At 44.3% G+C, this 27,161-nt stretch overlaps 3 protein-coding genes across 35 annotated transcripts in view; 1 reads left to right on the top strand and 2 right to left on the bottom strand.

Moving 5' to 3' along the window:
* ANKS4B (ankyrin repeat and sterile alpha motif domain containing 4B) overlaps positions 1-3,679 on the bottom strand; it is a 50,489-nt gene extending 46,810 nt beyond the window's left edge. The window contains exon 1 of the mRNA XM_055090035.1: positions 319-3,679. The gene's annotated coding sequence lies outside the window, so the exon portion shown is untranslated. The remainder of the gene's footprint in view (positions 1-318) is intronic.
* Positions 3,680-4,185: 506 nt separating this feature from the next.
* On the bottom strand, positions 4,186-21,657 carry LDAF1 (lipid droplet assembly factor 1). Of its 6 annotated transcripts, none has more exons than XR_003682811.2 (6): positions 20,625-20,747; positions 18,908-19,105; positions 11,744-11,912; positions 10,341-10,518; positions 9,749-10,264; positions 9,388-9,473 (listed from the first exon to the last, which is right to left on the bottom strand). XR_003682811.2 is itself a non-coding variant. In XM_024123364.3 (5 exons), exons 2-5 carry the CDS (start codon positions 19,001-19,003, stop codon positions 8,013-8,015), a joined length of 441 nt encoding a protein of 146 aa, XP_023979132.1. In that variant the 5' UTR covers positions 19,004-19,105; positions 21,564-21,657; the 3' UTR covers positions 4,186-8,012. The 6 variants fall into 6 exon arrangements, 2 of the variants coding, with proteins under 2 accessions (XP_023979132.1, XP_028354337.1); XR_003682812.2 differs by having other exon boundaries at positions 9,749-9,823; XM_024123364.3 differs by lacking the exons at positions 9,749-10,264; positions 10,341-10,518; positions 20,625-20,747 and adding exons at positions 4,186-8,049; positions 21,564-21,657 and having other exon boundaries at positions 9,335-9,473.
* The window catches only part of DNAH3 (dynein axonemal heavy chain 3), a 249,724-nt gene continuing 243,399 nt past the window's right edge, over positions 20,837-27,161 (top strand). For 16 of the 28 annotated variants that reach the window (XM_028498506.2, XM_028498505.2, XM_055090023.1 and 13 more), the window contains exons 1-2: positions 21,083-21,284; positions 26,296-26,345. In XM_028498506.2, the coding sequence (XP_028354307.1) occupies positions 26,307-26,345 (39 nt within the window). In that variant the 5' untranslated portion in view covers positions 21,083-21,284; positions 26,296-26,306. Of the gene's footprint in view, positions 21,036-21,082; positions 21,285-21,794; positions 22,016-25,950; positions 26,346-27,161 lie in introns of those variants that run through there. The other 12 variants (XM_028498493.2, XM_055090018.1, XM_028498494.2 and 9 more) reach the window with 4 other exon arrangements.

Below are 27,161 nucleotides of genomic sequence, written 5' to 3'. Positions count from 1 at the left end.
AAAAGCTTTCCAAATCATTCAGGCTGAAAGAACCCTTATTTTTAGAATAAAGTTTATGACTAATTTGCATCTATAAGAACACACCAAGTTATATGTAAGCTTTTCTTTGGGTTAACAGCCAAATTTGTATAAACCAAAAAAATAAGAAAACCTTTTGTTAACAAATTTATTTTGCTTTGGCTCCCTCAAGGCTCAAGAGGTCCAGAGTCTGATTCTGTTCATCTTTTAACTCCCACTGATACTTCTGTGAGGGAAGTGATTTGACCAAAAATGCAATGCAAAGAAGCTTGATTCAAAGCAAACAGTATAGTCACTTACTTCTCACCCTTACTTAGAGATGAATCCTCCTGCCTTAATTCTGTTCCAGGGTCACAGGAGCAGGGAAGATGTCATAAAGCAAGAATTGGATGCAGGAGACATAGGTTCTATCCCCGGCACTGCAGACTTACAGTGTCCACTTCTTCTCTGGGCCTCAGGTGTACCAGCTGTAGAAGGAAAGGACTGGAGAGAGCATCTATTACCTTGCTACTCAGGGTGTGATCAGTGGAAGGCTTTGAAACCGAGGGCAGTCATCAGTTAGATTCCCTTAGACTATAATGTGCTTAGTAAATAATATCCTGTAAACTGCCTTCACTGACCAAGCTTAATTTGTTTTGCAAATTGCATACCCTCCAAACTTCATGTAGCTTGGACAATATATATCAAGACTCCTTTAACAGCCCCTTATAGAAAACACCTCTGAGAGTAATGTTTGCTTAAGTTGTTTTTAAGGAACATGGAGCTAGTCTTACCCAGTTCAAACCGGTTGAGACCACCAACCATTCAGCTGGGCCTGCACAGGTGTCTGATGGGTGACTTTTTGACGTCAGAGGGCCAAAAGCTCCACCCTCAGATCATGCTACTGCCACCATTTTCTAAGCATGTGTCCCATGAAGAAGCATGTAACTCAGATATGCTGGTGCAGATCATCGATTACCTCGCCTTTTTCCTGCCTCCAATCACCTTCCCCTGGACCTTCGACCACCCTATACTCTCCACCCACAAATATCCCAAGCCTCTTGCCTTTGAGGCAGAACCTGAGACCTATTCTCCTGTCTCCTCGCTTGGCTGCCTTGTGAATAAACCCTTCCTCTGCTGTAAACCTCAGCGTCTCAGCGCTGGTCAGGCAAACAAAACTAGCTCAGTAACAGCTTCGCCAGGAGCTGGTGAGCCATGTAGAAGCTCAGGTCCTGCTCCAGACCTATAGCCTCAGAATCTGCCTTTTAACCCCTTGTACACATGCACATTAACGTTTAAGAAGCACGGTCTAAAGCTTCTTCCAGCTCTCAGTTGAGCCACCTGCAGATCACCTGATGTGAGTGCCCTCTACTGGCTTTAGGAAACATTTTCTTTAGGAAACACTTCTGTTCCATTTCCCTCTGCTGGTTCTTAAAGGTTTTCAAATGGGGCGTGAAGCTCCTACATAGGGCCATAAGGACTACTAGAGCATATGTATGGGGCTTGAGTCTCCTCTGCAGTTTTGGGAAGCCGATCAATGTCTACTGCCAGAGCAGAGGGGCCCATGCCCTCTCTAGCTCAGGTGGCTCTCTGATTCCCAATTACCGAGTAGTCTAGCTTCCTGATGTCTCACCCTTGGCCACTTCTGCTTTAACAAAAAGCAGGGAGCAGAGGAAGAGCACCTGGGTGGGCCAGGTGATGGTGGGTCCCTGGCTTAATCACTAGCTGTCTCTGAGACCTTCAGAAAATGACTTGCTTGTTCGCCCAGTTTCTTCTGCTGCCAGTTGACTAGTAAGGCATGGAAATGAGAAGAGGAGGACCTCTCAGGACTCTTATGAAAGGTCAGAGATGATAACATGTGAAAGCTCTTTGAAACCCTGAAACATTTCACAAACGTGAAGGTATATGTGTCCCTGAAGCCGCTGGTGTAACCAGCTGCTCTGGTGCAGACCTGTCCAACTTCAGCCCCGCCTCAGCCTGATACCGACCAGAGCTCTTGGCCTTCCCCAAGTGATAGAAATTGACTAGAGGCAAGACAAGAAACTCAGGCAAGGCTTTTCTGGGGACCCTGCTGCAGCAGAGGAGAGTGAGAACAAACAACAGTTTCCCTTGATTGTTCGCTCCCTGAGGGGGTCGAGCTTATTCCTTACATGGGGTGAGGGTAGGGGTGTGTCCAGGGGTCAAGTCGGAGGCGTGGCTTAGGTGGTTTGCCCACCCCTTAGGTGGTGTTGGGTGCAGGGGGCATGCTCGGTACCCTGCTTTTGCTCCCCACACCCAGTTTTTGCTCTGGGCTCTTCCAAATTGGCAGTTGGGTTTTTTTGGTCTCTTTGTATCTTTTGTCCAGAATTTGCCCCAAATTATCATGCAGTTATTTTTAGTCCCATACAGTTTCTTTGTATTTTGTTGCTTGAGGAGAGGTGTGTCCAGGTGCAAGCACTGCAGAACTGCAGCGCTGCTGCAAAGGACCCCAGGTCCCAGCCTGTCTCAAGCCCAGCTCTGCTGTTGTGGAGTCTAATGCTCTATATTTTCATTATTTGTCTAGATCAGGGATTCTCAACCTTGGCCCTCGTGTTTGGGCCCCTTAGATCTTTGTTGTAAAGGGCTGTCCTGTGCATTGAAGAATGTTGAGCAGCATCCATGACCTTGACTCACTAGATGCCAGCAGCATCTCCCCCAAACACACACAGTCATGACAATCAAAAATGCCTCCAGACACTGCCAAATGTCCCAGGGTGGCGGTGGGAAACGTTACCCCTGATGGATAACTCCTCTAGGCTCAGTTTCCTCAAGTCTTTCTAGTCCATGCAAAATATTGTGCAGGGGTTTCTATAGATAAGTTTCTGGGCTACCCAAAGGGAAAGATACAGACACTGTTTCCATTCCCAGAGCACTAGAAGAGAGGAGGCAGGTAGGGCAGGCGGGAGGAAGGACAAATGTAAGGGAATAGTGGCAAACAAGAGACAATCTAGTCAAGCAAGGGTTTAATCGTCTAGTGTTTTGTAGCACTTTTATAATTTAGAGATCACTTGCCCCAGTTCCCAATGACAGGTTGGGCGGCATTCTCGTTACTGACTGAGGAAACCAATGCCCAGAGAAGTTGTCATGTGCTTACCATGCCTGGTCCATGAGGGCTGTAAGTGTAGAGACAGTGTACATAAGTGAGACATGACTTCACTGAGGGATGAGCCTTGAGCTGGATCGTGGAAGGTGGAAATGTTTGGAAACAGGAGGTGGGGAGTGGGATGTTCCAACATCATTGATTTTCAACTTCCACACACATGATGGATAATATTCACCATAAAGACATATCCAGGAGGCATGCCAAATTTGGATGTAATCCCCACCTCCTGTCTTTCCCCCAAGAAGGCAAAGAAAGCACTTCAATAATTTGTAATTATCAGAACTCTTACCAACCACTCAGGGTGTGTGTGTGTGTTTGCACACATGCTTAATTACTCAGGTATATGTGTGTGCACGCACATATTTAATCACTCGGGGTATGTGTGTGCCTGTACACACACACGTGTTTTGGGGGGATGCTGTGGAATAGGTAAGAAAAAGCTGGTTATTCTCAAATTCTACCCCCTCTCTCTAGTTCCACCTGTTATCTCCTGCTCGAGGAAGCACAGCAGAATATGTGAAGTAGTTAGTCATCCTCAACCTTGCGACAACTCACACCCGATCTTACCTTGCTGGGGTGTCACAACATCCGGGCTGAATCTCCTATTCTATGTGGAGCAGATAGTAGAATCCATGCAGAGGTGGTGGTTGAAACAGTACTTCTATGTGCACAACTCTAGGGGGAACCAACGGTTCACGTCCTATTTTATGAAAACAGGGATCCCCGAAGTTATTCGACACAGCAGCAAAGGTTATAGGAACTGTTGCAGACAATGTCTATTAGGGCTTGGGTCCACATCCCAGGCCTTAAAGGCAGGTGGAGGTATTAACATTTAATAGCACACTGGTTACAAGGGTGGGCTCTTCAGTCAGGCGAAACGGGCTTGAGTCCCACTTCTGCTTCTATGTGCCCTTAAACAATTTAACATCTCAGTCTTTCAGCTTCCTCATCTCTAAAATGAGTGGTAGTGAGAACAGACTGAAAAAGTGTATTGAAGTGTAGAGGGCTTAAGATAGCACCTGACTCATGGCAAAAACAAACACCTATAGTTATACCGATAAATTAACATTCCGACTGTATAAAGTCAGTTTCGTGCTTTTAATTACCTTTCCAAATAAGGAACGCATTGAACTGTGCCTAAAAGGCCAACAATACCTTTTTTTTTACTTAAGTATAATTGACACACAATGTTAGTTTCAGGTGTACATCAGTGAGTCAATGTCTTTGTACATTACGAAACGGTCATCACAGTGAGTCTAGTTACCATGTCACCATACAAAGCTAATTCAATATTATTGACTATTTTCCCCATGGTTAACCTTACAACTGTTCCACTCAGTTTCAAATGATGGCGCACCCGTGCACTTTGACAACTATTGTTTATGGGCCTATTCTGTGGCAGGCACTGTGCTGGGTTCTGTATTTTACTTCGTTTGATCGGCAAAGGCCTCAGGCTCTAGGCAGTGTGATAGACAGCCTGAACTGCAAAGCTCTGATTTAGATGCCACGTTTCTTGGCAGAATTGGTGAATCATTTCTGCTCTGAACCTTCGTTTCATCCACCTCTAAAATCCAGAGGCTAAGGGAATATGAAAAATGAGAAGCTGGCAGGTGCAGCTTGTGATGGGAAGGAGTTAGTTAGCATTTTTAAGTGCAGTGGGAAGGCAACTTGAACTCTGCAGAGTTTGAAGCAAGGCTGTTTATGTGATCAGAAATATGTGTTAAAAAGATCTCTTGGCTTCTCTCAGGACAGCATTCTGTAAGAAGGCTGTGTAAAGCCCTCAGTACTGAAAATACTCCTAAATCTTGTATCCCCAGCCCATACCTGCTCTCCAAGCCACTGTTCATTTGTCACATCCTCTTAGTGTCAAAAAGGCATATCTGACTCAATATGAGCAAAGCAGATTTTGACTATTCACACAGCCCCCATATCAGAAAATAGTGTCACTGACTACCCACTGGCTCAAATTAAAAATTTATGTGCCATCCTTGTGTCTCCCTTTCCTTCACTACCCACATACAATCCATCGCCAACTGCTGCTAGCTCTCCAAATGAGGAGGGTCTCCATTACTTCCACTCTAGTGTAAGCCAAACCATCCTCTGCTCTGGACCTCCACAGACCTCCTAACTGGACTTTTGACTCCCAATCCATTGGCCACAAGTGACCTTTAAAAATCTAAGTCTAATTATGTCCCTCTTAATGCAAAGTGTAAAATTCTTCATCATCTTCCCTCTGCTTTTTGCTGTAAATTTTTTTCCCTACGAGGTCCTGCCTGATGGGCTCCTATCTCTCCTCCATTTACCCTTTACTCACCAAGCCCAGTCACACTGATATTTCTTTTCCTTAAACACATTCAGCTCCTTCCAGTCTTGGGGCCTTTGTTTTGCTGCGCCCTCTGCTGGGAATACCTGAACCCCCAGCTCTTAGCACAGTGGCAACTTCTCATTATGTGGTTCAAAGAAAAGACTGCTGTGCCTGACATGGCCTGCCCCTTCAACTTTCTTCAATGCACTTATCATAATAATCTAACATTTTGTTTACTTGTTGTAGCGGGTAGAATCTAAGGTGGAGCCCATGATCCCCAACTGTGGTATGCATTCCCTTGTGTGATCCCTCCTCTTCGTGTCAGTGGGACCTGACTGCTTCTAACCCACAGAATGTGGTGAGAGTGACGGGATGTATGTGATTATGCATACATGATTATGTGTTATAAGAATGTGATGTCCATCTTGCTAAGAGACGTTCTCCCTTGGTAGTTTTGAAGAAGCAAGCTGTCAGGCTGTGAGCTGCCATATGACAGGGACTGAGGGCCTCAGCCCCAAAGCCTACAAAGAAATGGATGTTGCCAATGACCATGTGAGCTCGGATGAGGATCCTTCCGCAGGTGAGCCTCAAAGAAGAAGCAACGTGGCAGCGCTGCTGTTGTAGTCTTGCAAAGGACTCAGCTAAGCCAGGCCTGTACTCCTAACACACCGAAAATGTAGGATGACAAAAGTGCTCTTTGTAAACTGTTACGCAACAACAGATAACTAATACACTTGTTAGCTGACTCCTGCATTAGAAAGTAAACTTCAGGAGGCCAGGGCCCTCTTCATTCTTCTTTTCTGAAGCCTCAGAACCCAGCAGGATATTTAGCTTAGACAGCTAAAAGCAGACACTTGCAGGACAGAAAGAAACATTCAGTAAATAGTAACGTTAATACCCCCATGTATTGGCAGGAAAAGGCAGCTCTTGTTCTCTAATAGAGTTGAAGGCCCCTTTAGTGACAGGTGTGGCTTACTGTCATGGGATACAGAAAAGTTTGAGTACCAAATTAAGGCCTTTATGCCCTCCTGAATCAAAGAGCAAGTATTTGCTTCTGTCTGCCTGGCATACATTTCCTTTCCTTGCGATACTCCTTTGGGATCGGATCGTCCTCCCATCTCTACATACTCTAGCACTCCCACCTATGCAGAACCAGTGGGGCTGACCCACCTCCTCCCCTGGTTCCAGAATGCGCACATGTCCCAGCCCAGTCAGCATATTCCATCCCCCCGGCCACGGTGTTTGGTTTGGAGTTGCTCACATGACCCAAGTCTGTCTAATTGGAGCCAAAAATCTAAATGTACTACTGGAAAAAAACAGCTTCCTTGTCCAATAGGGAGTGCTAACTATAAGGTTGATGTAAAATTAGAGCTGCTGGGACCTCCACATGGGGAGGGCCTGCCTAAAACTCAGCTCACACTGAGAAAAGCAGCGCTGAGAGATGAAGGGAGAGAGATGCCTAATGACACCACTTGAGCCCCTGGATCCAGCAGCGCCTAAAGACCTATCTCTTGGCCTTTTAGTTCAGTGAAACGAATCCGTCCCCCTCTGCCCCCACTTTTTAAATCCATTTTGAGTTGAGTGTCTGTCACTAGCAACTAAAAAAGCCTTATTACCCAGGATCTGCCATGAAATTGACACAGAAGGAAAAAATGGGTCTGATGTCTAGAAAGGGGGTATTTTGAAATAGAGTGAAGATAAAAAGCTCATCTAAATATTTTTTAATAAAATACCACAGGAAATAAACCACTGAAGTAGATATCCCATAGGATTTTTAAAATTTTTGTAGTCCTTTATCATTTTCATGGGACTTTTTGAAGAAATGGCTTAACAAGACAAGTCCTTAAAACAATAAAAAAGTATCAAGTGCAAATATTTTAAAGAGTAACATCACTTAACAATACTCAACAGTGGAAATCATACCTTTAGACTTAGAAAAAAATGCTCTTGGCCGTAAGGTTAAGTTTGGACTCTATTTTCTAACTTTGTCTGAGAGGCTATTATTCCCAAATGTTGTTTGTCTTTCTGATAAAAGGCTAATAAGACAGAAGAGCTTGTTCTGTTTTGGATTCTTCCTCCCACCTCTTTTTTCAAATGAGTGAAGAAATAAGCAGCTCTCATTTAAAAAAAAAGAAAGGAAGAAAGAAAAAGGAAAAACCACCTGTGGCTGCCCAAAATTGGGGCCTCGGATACAAAATCTGAGCCTTTGGGGTCAAGTCACTGGCCTGTAGAGGCTCAGAACCCTGCCAAGGTCAGGTGTGCATCTCTGGGGAGGAGGAGGTGAGAGGCGCGAGGAGCCGCCATGCCATCGAGATTCTCTGCTGATTCTCCATGTGAGGGCAGGTGAGCTGATGGAACTGACCAAGAGCAACAAGATCCCCAAAACTGTCCATTGCAGGACCCTACAAATAAGTGAAAAAGCTAGAGGACACCTCCAGGAAGAGCATGACTACCCAGTCCCTTCAGTCATAATCCCAAGGGGCAAGGATGATCCAACAGCTTTCCAGAGGTGTTTGAAAAAAAGCTTTGGTTCCATTCAGCTGGTCATTCCTGGTAGAGCCCCTCTAAGTGTGTAGACTTCATGGCCAGCTAACAGTCGCCACTGGAGTTGTGTTGTGTCCATAGTCTGTTTGGCAACAAGAGGAAATGATCAGCTCTGAGGCCTCCTTAAAGAGCAATGTTGAGAGTATACGTGGCGGAATGAATGACGTTCTACGTTGGTTTAGTTTTGGTTGCTTCTTGCAACCACACCAGAGTTTGGGATACGCTGACTTTACAGATGAGGAAACTGGGGGCCCGAGAGGTTAAAATGCCTGAGTTAGGGGCAGGGGTTATGATCCTTTTTCCCATTCTAATTTGGATACTGCATTTTCTCCAAATTATTGTTTGTGTCCTCATGACAATCCAGTGAGAGAGGCAGAGCAAGGAGTAGCCCTATTTTACCAATGAAAGAAAACTGGGAACCGAGATGTTGAACAGCTTGTGCAAGATCACACAGGTAAAAAATGGCATAGCTGGGATTCAAATTCTAATTAATTCTAATTAATTGACCATTTCTTTACATCTTTAACAGAAGGGAGATGGGGCAGGGAGAGAAATAGGTCTGTCTTTTTTCATCCCAGTGATGGCAGGTTTCAGAGGTAAGTGAGAGAGGAGGTAGCACGATTGATATTAACTTAACTGGCTCTATGGATTCTCTTTGAATTTCAAGTAGCCTTGCTAATAACATCATACCCCAAGCGGGGGAGCTACGGCACACACCAGAGCTCGGCTGACCAACACACATTCCCAAGGCCCTTCTCCTGTGGGTTTATACTCCATTTCCCAGCCTCCCTTCCAGCTTACGGTGGCTATCTGCCAAAATTCCAGCCAATGAGGTTGGTTGGGATAAGAAAGGGGATAGGTTCTGGGAAAGATTTCATTTACTTGACAAAAAAGGTCAGACTCAATTGGTGAGGGAGGCCTCATTTTTTTTCCTCTCTTCATCCTGTCTTGAATGAAGCTGGTGTAGCCAGCAGCAGCTTTCTTGTGGCCATGAGGTGACAAGCCAGTGGGGTAAGGATGGCAACACACAAAGGCAGAAGGTGCCTGGTACCTTGATGACACTAGAGAGGCTGTGCCAGGACTGGGCTATCTCCAGCTTTTTGTTATGCAATAAAAATAAATCCCTATTTGTTTAAGCTAGTATCTACTTAGGTTTTTCATTACTTGCCGCCAAAGCATTCCTACCTGATAATTAAAAAAAAAAAAAACTGAGAAGGAAACCTTACTTCTTTTTAAGTAGAGATGTGAAGAGGCTAGGCACCTCCTATCTTGGGAGACTGAGTATGATGTGACCAGGGTTAGGGTGTTACTTGTGAAAAATCTCCCCAAATAGTAAAGATTAAATTATCGCACTGACATGTATTTACCTGGGAGAAAAGCAGTAGTTGACGAGGCTGGAGACTACCATGTAGGACACTATGATTGTCCCTGACATGATGAGTGACACGAAGCCCAAGCCACAGAGGACACAAAGCAGTGAGAAGCTGCCCACACAGATGACCAGTCCTAGAGGAAAGCATGTCAAAAGAATCATTCATCTAAAACAGAATGAAAACACCAGACCCTGCACCACTGTGTTTAAAACAACAGTTAATTCAGATGTTTTAAGTGAGCAGGTTTTCCACAAAAATCCAGGCTTCTGGTATCGCTTAAAAAGGAGGCAAATCTCAATACCCAAGTGAGCATCAATGCATGGAAACAACTGCTGGCCTTCCAGCTTCCTCCAGGCCCCACTGTTCCCAACTGTATTATTCTTGGACTGCTTTGCTCAATTTTGTTACCTGTCTTGCCCATGGGTGTTTGAATTTGAAACTCCCTCATTCTCCAGGTCAGGGATGGGCTCCCGATGGAATCCTCTAGAATGAGTTAGCCAAGACAGTAATGGGGGGGGGGAGGTAAATCACGACCAGTGTTTCAAATTGCCTAACAAATACTATAATTTACACTTACCTACAACCTATGGAAATAACGGCTATGCAGGCTAAATAAAGTAAAATCTAAACATAACTTTTGATTACATCCTTTACAACCCAGCCTGGCAACTATCACATGGTAACCATAGGTCTGAATGGTCATTTTACCCACCATTAAGTAAGTTGTTAGTGGGAATATTAATGAATTACCATCTAATAAGTGCAGAGAAAATACATTTTTATAACATGGGGTCTATGGGAGAAAAATAATAAAAGGTATCATGGAAAGAGGATGGATTTTCATAGTCGATACGCCTGAGTTTGATCCTAGTTAAGTCATTTATGGTGAGACTTTGGGCCGCTTGGAGCTTTCGTTTAACTCATCTGTAAAAAGAATATAATAATAACTACCTCTAAGTGTTGACATGACAATTAAATGACTATCGTATATGTGACTCACTGTGGCAGTTTTTGTCTGCCCAGCACACTTTCTCTTGCCTTCCTCATAACAAAATTCCTCTTTCCAATGCAGAACTAATAACAGGGCAAATGTTGCACGGCAGACATCCTTTCCCTTGCCTCACGAGTTGTCAAAGAGCCCACCCAGTCCTCCACAGTGACAGTTTCAGGGATGGACTCTGGAAAGGAAGGAAAGTAGAGAATGTAAACAGACGTGCTGCCTTTTCATAAAGATTTACAAAATCTTAGATCAGTATTTTTCAAAGGATGGTTAACAACCACCTGTATCAGAATCAGATGCAATAGGGAATCTTGTTGAAAATTTGCATTTCTGGACCCCACTCCAGACCTACTAAATAACGATCTCTGGATGATACATGAAAGTCCACATGTTCAAAAAGCAAGTAAGATTTATGCAGACTCAAGTTGCAGAACCGCCGCTCTAAAGTGGAACAGCTTTGCACATGCTGTTCCTCCTATCTAGAAAGCCCTTCCTTGTCTACTCTGGGACAAAACTGTTACACATCTTTAAAGTGCTCTCTCCTGTAAAGCTTTGTATGATACCACAAAAAGGCAGTGGCTCTCTTATTTCTTTCTAAATTTGCCTTTGTTTTAATATTGATTCATCTTTCGCCCATCTATCCATCAATATTTACTGAACAACCACTCTGCCATACTGTATTTGGCTCATCCACCTACCGTGCCTGCCTTCTTCTTCAAGTGTAAACTGCCTTGTCCACAATCCCTTTGGTCGGGAAGCAACCCTGGGTGCTCTTAGCTCTGGGAAGCCATAGAATGAGCCAGAGGTGATCACCTGAGCAGATGGCAACCATCTCTTTGTGGATTGTGATCTGATTTGAAAAGGCAAACTGAGCCAATCAGATTTACTTTCTTAGTAATTTTAACTTAGCAACTCAGGGAGAAGCTGCCAATTGGCAGTGGGATCTCAGGAGGAAAGGTGGAGAAGGGGGAACCTCAGTACACAGCAAGGCACCTGGCATGCAACAGGTGCTCAATAACTATCTGTGGAGTGAATGGCTTTTCTGTTTAATGACAGTAGTTAGCATTCATGGAGAAGCTACTCTGTGCCAAGGATTGTGCTAAGTACTTTATGGAACTGTAAGTTTCAATCCTCACAACCCTCTGAGATAGTATTATTATATCCCTATTTTACATATGAGGAATTTGAGGGTCAGAGAGGGTCAATAATGTGTCCAAAATCACACTGGGGGAGGTGGGATTCTAATAAGACTCCAGAGCCCATGTTTTAACTACTCTGACAACCTGCCTTGGTCGATGTGATTTTGACAAGAACAGGAACCTTTGACAAGAGTGGCAGATGCCCAATAAATACTGTCATCCCAGTGAGTCATTTTCCAAGGGGAGAGTAACTGAGTAGGATACCTTCTAGTAATATGACTCCCACAAAAGCAGCCAGGGAGGTAAGCACCACGAGGAGCAGGAAGCAGCCAACAGGAACGGCTGACACAGCAGCAAACACCAGCAAGGTGAGGGCCAGAAAAGGATGCCTGTCCAGGTACTGGCCCACTGGAGACTTCATAAAGGCAACCACCTGTGGGCAAAGGAGACGAGCAGGACTGAATGCCATGTCTGAACCCCAGGTTGATGAATTCACCCGAGCTATAGGAAGTAGAAGCCAAGGTTATAAAGTTGGAAGGCCCATAGGTAAGAAGTCAACAATAATAATCCTCCCAAGACACGAGTTGCCCCAGCAACAACTTAAGGCAGCTGTGGACAGGGGGCAAGTTTGAGGGCCCCACCCAACCTCAAGTCTTGTGAAAGCAGGAAAGACCCAGGCATGGCTCTACTGCTTCACACACACACTCTCAGAAGGCATCCTCAGCATATGTGTGCTCTGATGTAATATACATATAATTGGCTGCTTACTTCACAGCTGAGGCCACTGAAGCACAGAGAGGTTAAGTCCTAGCTACTTGGCATCACCTGGGAGCTTGTTAGAAATGCAGTATCTTGGGCCCTGACCCAGACATGCCAAATCAGATTCTGTTTTTTAATGAGATCACCAGGTGATTTGTACAAACATTAAAGTTTGAGAAACAGTGGGACGAAATGACTCACCTAGAGTCACACGGCTTCCAAGTGGCAAAATCTGGGCATTCAAAGCTAAATCTTTTCACTTCAGATGTCAGATGTTTGCAATGGCTGCCACTTCATTAGGAGAAAATGTTTTTATGTCATCAACCTGGATACCACAGTCAGGCCACAGCCTGATGACTACTGCAAGCTTATGCTGTGTTAATAAGTAGGTTATCTTCCTCCACCAGGCAAAAGGGTTCTGGAGCTGGCTCAGTGGGGGGTGGGGGGGCTGCTTTAATACAGAGCTGGGCCTAGGCATCCTCACAAGAACGGGCTTCCCCCTCTTCTTAGGGTCCACGCCGTCTCTCTCCTCAGTGCTGGCATGCTAGTTCCCGTTCCCTTGAAAGCTTCCATCATTCCAGAACTTTTCCCCATCAAAACTGGTCCTTCCTGTGTCTCATTCCTTAGGGCCATGTAGGCCAGCAGGTGAACTGAAGATGTAATTTAAGCTTCAGTGATGGTGGGTGCCACTAACCAAAACACACGTTCTCCTAGAAAGAGTTGTTCACCCAAGTGATTCAAATGGAGGAAACTGTGGGCAAGCTGGAAGGCAGGAGGATTTTGGAGCTCAAGTTGATGGTGACAAAGCACAGGACTCACTCCACTTAACTAGAAAAGGCCGTTCCACGAAGCCACCGTCCTCAGTCCTGGGGCTTCAGCATTGACAAACTTCACTTCCCGGCCCAAAATGGCATAACGCCTACTGGCTACACTGCCTCCAGCTACTCCTTTCTGACAAAAGCTTTCTAAGACTTGGCTGTTCAGCTTCTCTAGCCAGAGGTGACTGTGCCAGGAATCACCTCTGAGCTGGAAATACCCAGCTTGGATACTCTAGGATCAGAACCCAGTGAGATCTTCCCGTTAGGGTGGCTGAAGGTGAGAGAGAGGCAGAAGGGCCACGGGAGTGGGGCTGGATGGTCCTTCGAGCTGTCTCAGGTCTTGACTGCTTTCCAGCTCTAGTCTACGTGTATCCTTAGTAAACCTCCAGGGGTCATCTGACAGACTGAACTGCTCTCTCTGATCCTTAAAATCAAGAGACCCAGTAACCACAGTGGCAGGGGAGCAGATGAGGCTGGAACACCAGAATGCCAGGCTTATGACTTTATACCCAGACTGTCCAGCACAGAAGCCACATGTGGCCACTGAGCACTTGAAATGTGGCTAGCGTGACCGATGAATTGGATTTTTAATCTCATTTAAATTTAAAAACTGATGTTTGATTCAGTCATTGAAAAAACTTTAATTGCATTTCATATAAGGTGGGTATGTTTCAAATAAGTTTTTCAATTATCAATTTTATGAAATCTGAATAGAGACCAAGTATTTCCAATGGAAAATCAGCATGTGAATTGAGATGTGCACTGAGTGTATTAAAAAAAGAATGTAAAATATCTCATCAATGATTTTTTTAATATTGATTACATGTTGAAATTACATTGTTTTGGATATATTAGGTTATATAAAATATATTATTAAAATTAATTTTACATGTTTTTTAATATGGCTACTAGAAAACTTAAAACTATATATGTGGTTCACATAATATTTCTGTTGAAAAGCGTTCACTCAAATTTTACCTAGAAAAAAAACCAAGAAGCGAACTGTTGGCATTTGAGCAGGACTGTGATGCAATCAAAGGAATAATTTTAAAAAGATGAACCTGGTGGTCCTGTGCAAGAGGCAACGAGGAAGATTTGCAGGGAAGCCAGCAAGAGATAATAATGGCCAAAACTAGGCTGATGGCAGGGAGGGACAAGGAGGAGGAGATGCAGTATGAAAGTGGAATGACAAAAGAAAATTCAACAGGACCAGGAGACAGTTTGGCATGGGGATCCAAGAGGAGAAAAGCAGGAAGGGACTACTTGTAGTCCTTAAGAAATCTAATTTTTTCTTAGCCTCTTCTAAATCTGGGCCCTACAACGAAAAAAACAGAAAGTTATTCAGATATGCAGAGAGACCAATTTAAGATGCAAACAATTAAGCCCAGCAATTGTCTTCCCCTAGGGAGGATGGCCCTGCTCGGACCAGTCTGTCTCAGAAGGGGAAGATATGATTCAGTTATGCCTAATAATAGAGAACATTCATTAAACACCCAAGTGCCAAGCACTATTTTAAGAGCTTTCAATAAACCTCCTTATTTTTTTCTCTCTACAATGTTACGAGGTAGATAACAAGGCAAAATTTAACATTATTTAAATCCGGAAATTAGACTATAGCAATTAACTTTTCATTCTCCCAGGCAACAGAGGGTGACACAATGGAAGGATGGAAAGTGGGAGAGCTTATTATTCAGCAACATTTTCCATCGCCCTCCTGGAAGCAGACACAGGTTATCCAACCTAGATTTTACAGGCATGGTGCGGTGCTAAATAACCCACGAATGCCAGACTGGGACAGACTGGCACCATTATGTTCCAGACTCTGTGCTAAGGCCTTCTCAAACGACATCTGAGATCATCCTCAAAACAAAGCTATGAGCCTGGCATTGCTTATGTTAGAGAAGATGAGATGGACAGTCAATGAGCCCAAGCAACTTGCCCAAGGTCAAACACAGGTGATTTATTTTAAAATGCACACATGATTATGGGAGGTTCCAAAATAGGGACAACATGGCCATGGCCAGTGTTTAAGGACATGAAGGCTCCATCTGGAACTATTCAGAAGAGAGGCTAATTCCCTGGTGTTAGAATGCAAAAGATAATCAGTATCCACTGTCTTTGCTACCAGAGGGGTCAGCATTATTTAAAACCACTGGTAATGACAAGTCCAAGGTGCTGTGTGACAGTTTCTCCCAGATTTTGGTCCTGTGATTCAGGATTAGAATACAGGTGCCAAGGAGCTAATTCAAAAACATCCTTGGGCTTCCCTGGTGGCACAGTGGTTGAGAGTCCGCCTGCCGATGCAGGGGACATGGGTTCATGCCCTGGTCCGGGAAGATCCCACATGCCGCCCGCGGAGCGGCTGGGCCCGTGAGCCATGGCCGCTGAGCCTGCGCGTCCGGAGCCTGTGCTCCGCAACGGGAGAGGCCACAGCAGTGAGAGGCCCGCGTACCGCAAAAAAAAGAAAAAAACAAAACAAACAAACAAAAAAAACCAAAAACATCCTTTGTGGAAGGAAAGGGCCAGCATGAGAGCAAAAGTATTTTGTCCTAGGTAAGCCACACAAGGAGATACCATTGGGAGGGCATCTGCCCAGCCTATGCTCCATCTCTCTTCCCTCCTCTGTGAAAACTGCCCCCTCTCACAGCAGGGGCAGGACCCTGAAGCCATGTTTATACCAGTGAAATGGAAAGCCCCAGCCCAACTGCCACCTCCCTGGCCACAGGTGACTTGGTCAAGCAGATTCTTGCTCCTAGGAATCAAGCACTCCCAAGACCAGGTCCCATAGAGGATTTCAGCTGGGAGCTGGAGGAGACATGGGGAGTTGAAGGTACCATCCTGGGCGATCATGTCTGCCCATGTGAATGGAAGAGCAAAGGAAGCCAGGCTGCAAAGAGAGGAGAATGAAGCTGATACACAAGGAAGAGTTACGATGAGGAACAATATGTCTCAAGAGAGGGCACTGAGAGTTATCTCTGACCCCAGTGACCTGCCAGACCCTGGTTCTAACCCCTCCTGAGGCTCTGCCCTGCTTACTTCCTGCCTTGGCTTCTATGATAGCCTTACATTTCCCAAAAGCCCTGGCAGGTCTCAGTGTTTGTTTGTTTGTTTAAGCTATTTGGGACAGGTTTCTGACTCTGTCAGTCTAAAAGTAAGACAATTAAGACTTGACATTCCAGAGGTTTCCTAGAAGAGATGACGGAGTTGTTTCACAAACACTCCATCTGGAAGCCATCTATTCTTATCTGGAACTCAGAGGGTTTATTAACTCTGAGAAAAGGTTATAAATTACTTGGGGGAAAGAAATCATCTAAATATCACAGAAGCAAGGGGATGACTATGTAAATTATGGTATGTCAATCTGAGGGAAGGTTCTACCACCAAGAAAAGCAACTGTTCAGAAGACCTATGCTTTAATATGGAAAAACACCAATATACAATATCAAGCAAAAATAAAAATATAGAACTACATCTGCCACAATTAAAACCACTAGATCTAAAAATTACATACTAAAGGGGCCTAATAATAACAACAACAGTAATGATAATACCACCACTGGATTTGTTAGTGATGGGTTTACAGGTGATTTCCTTTCCTTTACTGCCAATATTACTCTATTCAGTAAACACAATTAATATAATTAATTCAATTAATATCATTTAAAAATTTAAAAGAAACTACCTCAGCACTATCTGAAGAACTTAGCCAGGGCTTAGCCAACTGATGATCTGTCCCATCATTCTGGGAGTCAACTGCCCTGGAAGTTATCTAGTCCAAATCTATTCCAATGACCATGGCTGAGGATCTAAGGTGAAAAAAATGAAGAAATGTCAAGAAGTCAGAGTTCACATGCTTTGAAATGCCTACCTTAGACGGTAGACATGAATATTAACTAAGTTAAGATATGCCAAGTGCGTAGCACAGTGCTTTGCACATAATAAGTGCTCGACCAAGGTTAATTAATGTACAGTCAATCCCTATTATTTGCAGATTCCATATTTGTGAATTTGCCTACCCACTAAAATTGATCTGTAACCCCAGAATCAACACTTTGAGTTGCTTTCATGGACGTGCACACGGCAGTGAAAAACGTGAGCCACCTGACGCACATGTTCCCAGCTGAGGCCAAACTAGGCAACGCTCTGTCTTCTTGTTTCAGCTCTTTATACAACTGTCCTTTTCATGGTTTATTCAGTGCCACCTTTTTCTGCATCTTTGTTTTCTGTTGGTGATTTTGCCACTTAAAATGTGTAGCAGTACTGTCTAGTGTTCCTAAGTAAAAGAAGGCTGTGACGTGCCTTATAGAGAAAATACCGTACGTGTATTAGATAAACTTCGTTCAGGCAAGAGTTATAGCTTCCTGTATAGTACAGGCTGTTGGCCTGGAGTTCAACGTTAATGAATCAATAATATCTACAGAATAAAGGTGCGTTTAAACAAAAAAACACACAAAAAAGGTTATGGTTTGATTGGTTGATGAAAATGTTGCCACCAGAAGTTTGCCAGAACCTAACCCTGTACTTCCCGTTTGAACAATTGTTCAGTATGTGCTAATTCAGTGTTTGAGGTGACTCAACAGAACAGAACTAACACAAATTATATAACGAGAATCAACTGAACATGTAGGTGAGTATGAGGACCTTTCTCACGGAGCTAACTTTTAGTAACAAGAGTCTCAGCCTGCTGGCTAGAAAGCTGCTTGTCCAACCTAAAAATATCTTGCTAAATCCACAAAGAGTGCCAGAGGCATTTGGGGATGAGTTCTGAAAAGATCTCTATAGAGTATATTGCTCTAGACTGCAAAGGTCTGGCTCCTCAAATAGATACTAGTGGTGTCCAATACAAAAAACAGATCACCAACCAGATCAGTTTCTTACCTATACATATGTATTGTATGGGTATACTGCATAGAAAAAAAGTCTAGAAGAACATACAACAAAATGTTAATAATATTATCTCTGAGAGCTGTTATTTTTTCCTGAAAAAATGCTGAAAGGCACATAGAAGAAAGCAATAAAGATAAAAGTTCAAGAAAGCAGAATATACTATCTCAGGTCCCATTGCCATCGAATGGCTATTGAGCCCTTGTAAAATGGCTAGTTCAAATGGAAATGTGCTGTTAAGTGTAAAATACAGACTGGATTTCAAACACTTAGTACAAAAAAGAATGTAAAACATCTCAATAACTTTTTTCATTAATATTTTTTATAATGATTACATGTTGAAATATATTTTAGATAGGTTCAATAAAATACACTATTAAAATTAATTTCACCTGCTTCTTTTTACTTTTAAATGTGGCTACTAGATAATTTTAAATTATGTATGTGGCTTATGTTGTATTTCTATTGAACACTGGATTTCTGGTGGAACACTGGGCTCAAAGTAGACGTTATCCTCTCATTTTCAGTGTAACGGGTCAAAATTAACAGCAAAACAAAAAAAAAGGATGGTATCTGTGGGACAGACTAAGAGTTGCCTCTATTTCCAGCTAAAGAATTGCATTTGCTACAAGGGATGATCATAAGACTACATTTTGGTCTATGAGATGCAACTGGAAGCTTTGTGTGTGTATGACTTCCAGGAAGTCTCCTTAAATTGGAGGTGGTATGCAAGTTTTTCTCTCCCCACATCTTATTGCCTAGAATATGGATACAATGGCTGATACTCTAGCAGTCATCTTGGACAGTGAGTTTGAAGGTCACAACTCAGACATGACAAGGTGGTGAGTTAGAAAGATTCCTGACCTACCTCCAAATTTCTTCTACTTGAGAGAGAAATAACTTTCTATGGTGTTTAAGCTAGTATTATTTTGGGATCTTCCATTATATGCTCTGATTGGAAACTGACCTTTGAGTTACTCTGGACAGAGGCTATCAGCAAAGACACCCTCCTCTGCAGCTCCTGCAAGTCCTCTGAAGTACTCGGGGGCTCTTCTTTCACCATCCTGAAACCCACTTCAGGTCTCTTTAGGGATTAATTCTACCAGTAAGCTCTTCAGTGCAGGGCACGGTCAAATCTCTCATGTCACCTTGTCTCTTGCTGTCACTGGAGGAAATGAAAAGTATCTTAAACCATTAGTGGTCTTCACCCAACTGACCCAACAAGAGAGTCTACTATCCTCACACACTGATGATGGGCATGCAGATGGAGGGTAACTTGGCAATATCTATCAAAATTTCAAATTGCACACACCTGGATCCAACAATTTACTTTCCAGGGACTTGAATAATCAGTTATACCAAAACGTGCCAAAAGGATGTGCAGTGTACCCGTTTCTAATACACAATAAATAGTAAAACAGTGGAAAGAAGCTAACTGTCTACTAATAGGAAATAGGTTAAATAATGATAAATTCATAGAATGGAGTATTGTATAGCCATTAAAATGATGTTGATATTTATTTAGTGAAATAAAAATATACCTATGATGTGAAAAAGTTATAGAATACTATAAATTGTTACATATTTTATGCATATATCCATAATATAAAATACATATATGTATTTATGTATTTTATGTATATATCCATAGTAAAATAAAAGATCTAGATGGACATATAATGTTAATGGTATTGTCTCTGAGAGCTTATGTTTATTTTTTTAGCCTGACAAAATTGTGAAAAGAATGTGGAAGAAAGTAAGAAAGCTGAATACACTATTTCAAGTCCCATTGCCTTTTTTTTTTTGGCCAGAAAACCTTTTTCAAACAAGTGACAGTGGCCAATACACTAAACAGGTTGGCTCCCAATTACATTGTGCCCTAAATTATTCTCTATTTACTTGTAAGTCTCAGCTCCATAACAAGAGAGGCACCTGAGGGACAGACTTTGCCACAATTATACCCTGTGACTCAACAGCCTGGAATTTCCAGGACTGTCCCAATCTCACATAATTATTTATTTTTAATAAAAGCTTTTTGTTAAGTTAGATATCTCTTAAACCCTTTTAAATTTTCATATAAACTAATATATCGTTATTTTATATTTCCCAGAACAACACTGTAGGGCTGGACACAGATATCTTTTCCATTTCTCCCTTACAACTGATCTCCTGACCTATAGCACAAACGCCTAAAAGATTGTCACAGTGGACAAAATTAACTGAGAGATGCTCACATTTACTTACCATACTGAACGTCCCCCATGCTAATTATGTGAGATGGGAAGAGGTATCTCCTAACATCTATTGGGTCTAGCACCAAATTAAAGCGCATTTTAATCTCCCCAGCTAGAGATTCTCTGCTACTATCCCTTTTGTGAAACAGGAATCCCCTGAACAGGGAAGGACTAAACTCCCATTCCCATACTGTATCTGAAGCTACAGCTGGCACAGATTTGAATTTGCGATGTTCCCAGCACTCAATTCCCCTAATCTCCAATCCGCAAGGGTCAGAAACAAGCCCAGCTCCCCTTACTGGTCTCCCAGGGCCTTGGAAACCCAAGCGCCACCCGGACCAACCGGGTTTTGGGGAGTCCAATAGGGGCCAGCGTGGGTAAAATGCCAGAGCCCACATCCGTGGAATGCAACCACCGGGCCACCAATCCCCAGAACCCCTAGTCACTCACTCCTCGGAGGGGCCTCGCCAGGCACTGAGAGGTCTCGGGAGGAGGGAAGACTGCAACCCCTTAACCCGACGCAGCGCACGGTTCCCCGCCTTCTGCCTTCTCCGCGCCTTCCGGGCTGAGCCAGGAGAACACGAGCCAACCCGCCCTTCCCCTTCCACGCCCCCCCGCCCCCAAAAGCCCCCGGCTCTTCCACTACCGCCCCTCCCGGGACAAACGGAAACCCTGAGCATTCCAGCCGGGCGGGGGAGGGGTCGCATCTCCGGCTTGAGGCCGGGAACCGCCGGGCGCCTCGGGCCTATCCAGACCTCCCCTCCCCATCTGGTTCCAGTCTCTCAGCCTTCCTAGACGCGACAGGGGACAGGCGGCCAGTTTCTTGGGATCCAAGGAGAGGGGAAAAGGGGGGTGATGCAGGTACAGAGGGGGCTCTGCGCCCGAGGGGGCACCGAGGCTGAGAAATGGGAGCTCGGGGGCGGGGAGTCGAGTACACCGTCATTAATTTGGGGAGGAGAATCCCACCTGTGGTACTTGGAGTTCCCCTCTCTGCAGTGAGGGGGGAGGGGCCCTCCGTAGAGAAGAGGAACCCGGGAGGAAGGAGGGCACCCATTTTCATTAATCCTAAAGAGGGAGTTCAGAGACTTCCCAACCAGGTTTCCCAAGAAGGTGAAGGGTCCGGGGTTGGATGGGGATGGCAACCCTTTTACCAAATGTAGTAGTAGGTGTAGGGGTGTGTGTGTGCGTGTGTGTGTATGGGGGTCTCGCAGGGACTCGGAGGGATGAGACTCCCCTTATTACCAAACGCCGTGCAGAAGGCTTCGAGCGTGGGACACCGACTATCCTCTCAACCGACCCCCCGCCCCCGCCCTCCTCCAAAATTTGTCCCGCCCGGCGAGTGTGGGTCTAGCCAACCGGGTCCCCTGCGCCCAAGCTGCCAGCTCTCACCTGGTTCCGGCGGCCGCGCCGCAGGCCGAGCTGAGTGCGAGCAGCTGGAGGAGACACGCCCAAGCGGCGGCTCTGGAGCCGGAGCCTGCGGCCTCACTCCACCCCCGCCAGCAGTCTTCCTCCGCCGCGCGGCCCCGCGCCGTCCCTCCTCTCCCCTCCCCTCCGCTTGGCTCTCCCCGCCTGCAGCTCTTGCAAAGGACGCTGTCTCCCTCAGCTTTTTGGAGCCTCCCGGACAAGCCACGAGTGAGGAGCACGTGAGGAAACTGAGGCTCAGAGAGAGTTGCCCTTCCTACACTCTTGGCTTGGAGTGAGGGCGCCCAGGCCATCTCTGAGGCAGGTGGACTGGCGGCTGAGAACGGGATTTCCCAGAGTCTCAGGGCTTCCCCTGCCTAAATACCCTGAACCAGCTCTTCTGGAAGCATCTCTGCAGCTGAGGACAGACAAGTGATGAGGTACGACCTTGACTGGAAGGTTTTAACCATTACTTCTCAAACGCAAATATCATGAGCCGGGGAGATCCCTAAAGATCGGTTCGATTAGTATCTCCATTTTATAAATGAAAAAGTCGAATCCCAAATCCTTCAGTTTCAAGTCAGAGCCAGAACACATGTCCCTTGGCCTGAAATCCAGCCCATACAACAGGGTTTCTCAAGGGGCAGCGCTATTGACATTCTGGGCTGAGTAAGTCTTTATTGGAGGCTGTCCTGTGTATTGTAGGACGTTTAGCAGCATCCCTGGCCTCCAACCGCTAGATGCCAGTAGTACTTTCCTTCCCTGCAGACCCCCAAACATTGGCAGATGTCCCCTGGGGGGCACAGTTGTCTAGGTTGAGAACAACTGCCATAGAACATACTCGTAAAGACCATGAACTGAGGTCCAACAGTCCTGGGCTCTGATCCCAGGTCAGAGTCTTACTGTGTGGATGAGTTAACCTCGCTGAGCTTCAGCTTTGTCTGTAAAATGGAGGGGGATAGACTTGAGAATTGGCCTGCTGCTGCACCGTTCTCATGCCCTTTCCATCCAGGGACCTTTGTTGATCTGTCTCTCCTCTGTGACTTGTGTCCGTAGGCGCCTGAAAAAATACCTCTTTAGGAAAGAGAAAAGCAATCACGGGGTTGTAGTGAGGACTGGTGCAGTAATGGCTGTAAAGAACTTAGCACCTATCGGGAACACAGGAGGAGCTCAAAAATATTTAACGTATTGCGCTTTGTTTTTTTCTGCGTCTTATCATGGTCACCTGGTTTATTTTTCTTTTTTGTTTATTTTTGTATTGCGGTATAGTTAACATATAACATTATATTAGCTTCAGCTGTACAGCGTAATGATTTGATGTTTGTGTATATTGCAAAAGAATCACCACAGTAAGCCTAGTTAACATCTGTCACCATACACAGTGACAGAATTTTTTTTCTTGTGACGAGAACTCTTCAGATTTGCCCTCTTAGCAGCTTTCAAATATGCGATACAGTTTTATTTTGACTTCTTTCACTGATTTTGCCCACCCACCAATGATGTATTACTTCTACCAACTAATATTTCTAGAAATAATCAGGCTGGTGGTTAGAGAAATAAGCTTGGGGGTAATAATAATAAGCTAAGGGATCCTGCTCTAACTCCACAAGAGCCAAGAAGGGGGAAGCTAATGGTGAAGATAGGAGGACGTGGACAGAAAAGTGTCCCTAAATTTTTACGTTTCAGGCAGTCCTGTCCGGTTTCATGCCTTTTGTTCAGCTGCAGTGTGATGGGTGCCCCATCCAGGAAAGGGCTGGTTATTGTTTGGGTTTGGAGGGTTTTTTTCTTTAGGACAAAACTGCAACCCTCCTTCCCTGGTGGGTGTTGCTTTGGGAAGCTGAATTGAGGCCTTCACTGGAAATTTTGTTCAAGGGTGCCATCTAGGGGAACCTCTGTGAATCTTCTAGTTCCTTCCACTTGCATTTTTGTAGGGCCAGCCAGATTTTGCTTTTCCTTGTGTGTTGGCTGGCTTCTCTACCACACTATATATTACCCAACGGTGGGAATCTTAGCATCTCTCATTAGCGCAAGGACTTGGCTCTTGCTGACCATTGGACGGGTCAATAAAATAAGTCCCTGGATAAGCAACTGTTTCAAGCCTCAGAAAAGATCTGCCAGAAACACTGGGCCCTGAATTAGAAATGTGTGAAAATTTCCAGCAACAGATTGAGACTCTAAGCTGTTAACACCACAGAGATGGGGATAACCTAGAGCCTAGCTGACCTCTTCTCCCCATATTGCCAGATTTAGCAAATAAAAATACAGGACAACCAGTTCAATTTGAATTTCAGGTGAGCAACAAATAACTTTTTCGTATGTCTGGGCATCCTGTGTTTTATCTGGCAACCCTATGTACTTGAAGTTGATTAAGGGATTTGAGGCCTGCATCCTCACTTGGAAATTGCTGAACAGAAGATTAAGTCAGCAAGCAATTCTGGTGCCAGTGAGGTGGCCTGGGGCAGAGGGGCAGATGATGGAATTTTCATTCTCTTTGGCAGATATTTTATTTATTTTCTGTCTTTCTTCAGACTACATGTAGGCTTTTGGTTAAAGCCATGGAGCAGATTCCATAATCAGGTGAAGTTCTGACTTTGCCACTGACCTAGCTGAGTGACTAAGGGCAAATTACTTAACCTCCCTGCTTCTCAGTTTCCTCAGTCATAAAACTTGGGATAGTTGTATTCATTTTCTCTATTGTTGAGAAGATTTGGAAAGATGATACTCATTAAGTGCTTACCACAGTGCCAACAGCTAATATACATCAATAAATGAAAGCTATAATTATTGCTTGGATGTTTTTGGATACGGGTAGACTTAAAGCACACAAAATTTTAAAGCGAGGTGTGTCTTCTACTCACCCACAAGGTCACGGGGCTCATGGGCACCCTACCAGGCCCCTTCTAAAGTTCTTTACTTTGTTGGGTTACAGTTGCTGGGTTTTTTGTGGGACATGGGGTTTCATATCCTATTATAGGAGGCCTGGTAATAACCCCATTTCTGTCTAAAGTCTCAAACCCTGTCACTGGCTCATTTATTCCAAACACTATTTGAAACTGTATATATATATATACCTTATGGTAGAGAGTGCAAATGTAAGGAATGAGGAGCCTCGAGGTTATTTTGAAGGTATGGAAAGCCAAACTTTGAGGGAAAAGTAAGAAAAAGGAGAAATGGAAGTACTTGGTACTATGTAATGCTCATCGTAAGATCTCAGAAATGTTTTTTTTATGGGCAGGTACTTTATGGAAAGAACACTGGACTCTGGAGTCATAAGGACAGGGTTCAAATTGTATCAGCACTACTTACAAGTCCTGGCAATTTAGGAAAATTATGTTTCTTTCTCAGTTTTGGTTTCATCAGTCATAAAATGGCAGCATCATGGAGTTTGGGGAAAAATTGAATGACAAAACATACATACATATATATATATATATATATATATATATATATATATATATATATATAGAAGCCTGTCTCCCAAAAGAGCTCAATAAGTCTAACCTGATTTTGAGAGAATTTTGAAAGTGACCACTTAACGTGTGCTTTGAATGTCTGGGCAGCAGCTAATTGTATCTTGTGTGTGTGAGCGTACGTGTGCATGTGTTCCTGTGTTTATCATGAGAATGATGTTAGCCACACTTATAGAGTGCCTGCTGTGTTGAGTGACCAAGCTGTCTCAGTTTGCCCAGGACTGAGGGAGTTCTCAGGGAGCAGGACTTGCAGTATTAAAACCCAGAAAGTCCCAGGAAACTGGGACAAGTTGGTCATCCTTCTACTGTGTGCAGGTTGCTTTACAGGTATTATCTCATTAACTCTCAAGCCCACCTATGAGGTAGGTTGTCATATTGTTGGCATTTTACATTGTAAAGGACACTTGGAGAGATTAAGCAATTTGCTCAAGCCACATAGCTAATTAAATGGGAAGGGCAGGATCTGAACCCAGACCTGTCTGACTCTAGGGCCCAAGAATTTAACCACCACTCTGTGTGCATTTAGGCCCCTCCAAAGGCACAACCTCTTGTTGCCATTCACCTCCTGGATCATTGCTAAACACCTTCCCACCTTCCCTCCTGTCACCGAAACTTCCTGCTGGACAGCTGGCCTACAGCAAAGGGAGAGACCTGGACACAAAGCTGAGTCAAGACCAGTCTTGTATCTGGGCACAACAGAGGCCCCTCCTTCCCTAGCAACCTAGCAACAGACACTGAAGCCTTGTGACTGGCCCCAGGACCTGGGTACAAGCTCCTCCAGTGTTAAAAATAACCCGAGCGGAAGAGAAAGAAGAGTTCAGACTGCCAGGGGGATTGTTTGCTGGGGTGCTTCCTCCCTCTTCTCTGTGTTAGTATGTAACTCTGCTTCAGTTTTTCCCCTACAGTGAAGTCGGTGTATTCCTGGAAAAGTTCCAAGGGAGGTGCTGCTCAGTAGAAGGGAAGAGCGGCCATCACAGGGAAGCCGCAGCACAGAGCCCAGCAGAGCCCCACAGAGCCCCGTGGCTGCTTCTTCGTTCTCTAGCTTCCCTTTCTCTCCTCTTCTACCTGGAAACTCCTCAGGGGGCTGAAGTCCATGATCTCGGAGAGGCAGCCCTGTGAACAGAGCTTTCAGAACATCTGGAAAGTTCCATAATCTGTGTCATCCCCATTATGCTATAAGGAATTTCAGAGCCACTGATAGGAGAGGAAGAAACTGAGAGCTCTTTGTTCCTTTTTTTATATTTTTATAGGTCCAATTAGAATGGACAACATGAGTGACATGGATTGCTCATCTCAGAAGGTAGGTATGAATTTTAAGGTGTATTTCTTTTTTCATACCTGTAGTATTTTCAACATGTAGGGAAATTGGAAGTGGGTGGGAAGGAGATGTTTCAGTCGTAAACCAATTGCCATGTTAGATCTCCTTGACCAGGCATATATGTTAATCACATAATGTCCTCGAATTACGCTTTGTTCTGAATTAGGCTTTTGGACATCTTCAAGTTTTGCTGAGAAAATTTCAGGAATAGACACCTTTCTTTCCCTTCCTTTTCAAGGCCATTAGACCATATGTTCCATCCAGCAGTTCCCAGCACTGGAGGTACATAAATAAGAATATACTGGGGAGTATCTTGAAAATATGGAGACTTGGCCTCACTCCCAAAGATTCTGATCTCAAAGGTCTGGAGTGGAGCCCTGCAGTCTGTATTTTTAGCTAAGACTCTAGTGACTCTGCTGTTGCAGGTCCTTAAGTGAGCATTTGGAAACTGCTTCCGTGAAGGACTTGCAAACATCACATGCAGTCAGAAATCGGCACCTGAAAGTAACAGTTCTACCCAATCTAGGTGCCAGAATCTTGGTGGAGAAGCCAAGATCCACTAAGTTGCCATACATTGAAGTGTATGGAGCATTTTACACTCCAGAGGAGCATTTTAAATCAAAACTTTGTAAAATTAAAGTGGATTTGTTGATAATTACTGAGCCCACCCCCTGAATTGGAAATGCTCTGCAATTTACCAGAGAGAACACTTATGCATTAATTTTTTTTTTTTTTTTTTTTTTTTTTTTTTGTGGTATGCGGGCCTCCCTCTGTTGTGGCCTCTCCCGTTGCGGAGCA

This window comes from Physeter macrocephalus, chromosome 14 (assembly GCF_002837175.3).
Source record: "Physeter macrocephalus isolate SW-GA chromosome 14, ASM283717v5, whole genome shotgun sequence".
Lineage (NCBI taxonomy): Eukaryota > Metazoa > Chordata > Mammalia > Artiodactyla > Physeteridae > Physeter > Physeter macrocephalus.
The sequence above is the reverse complement of the archived record's forward strand: the minus strand, read 5'-3'. Positions and strand labels throughout refer to the sequence as shown.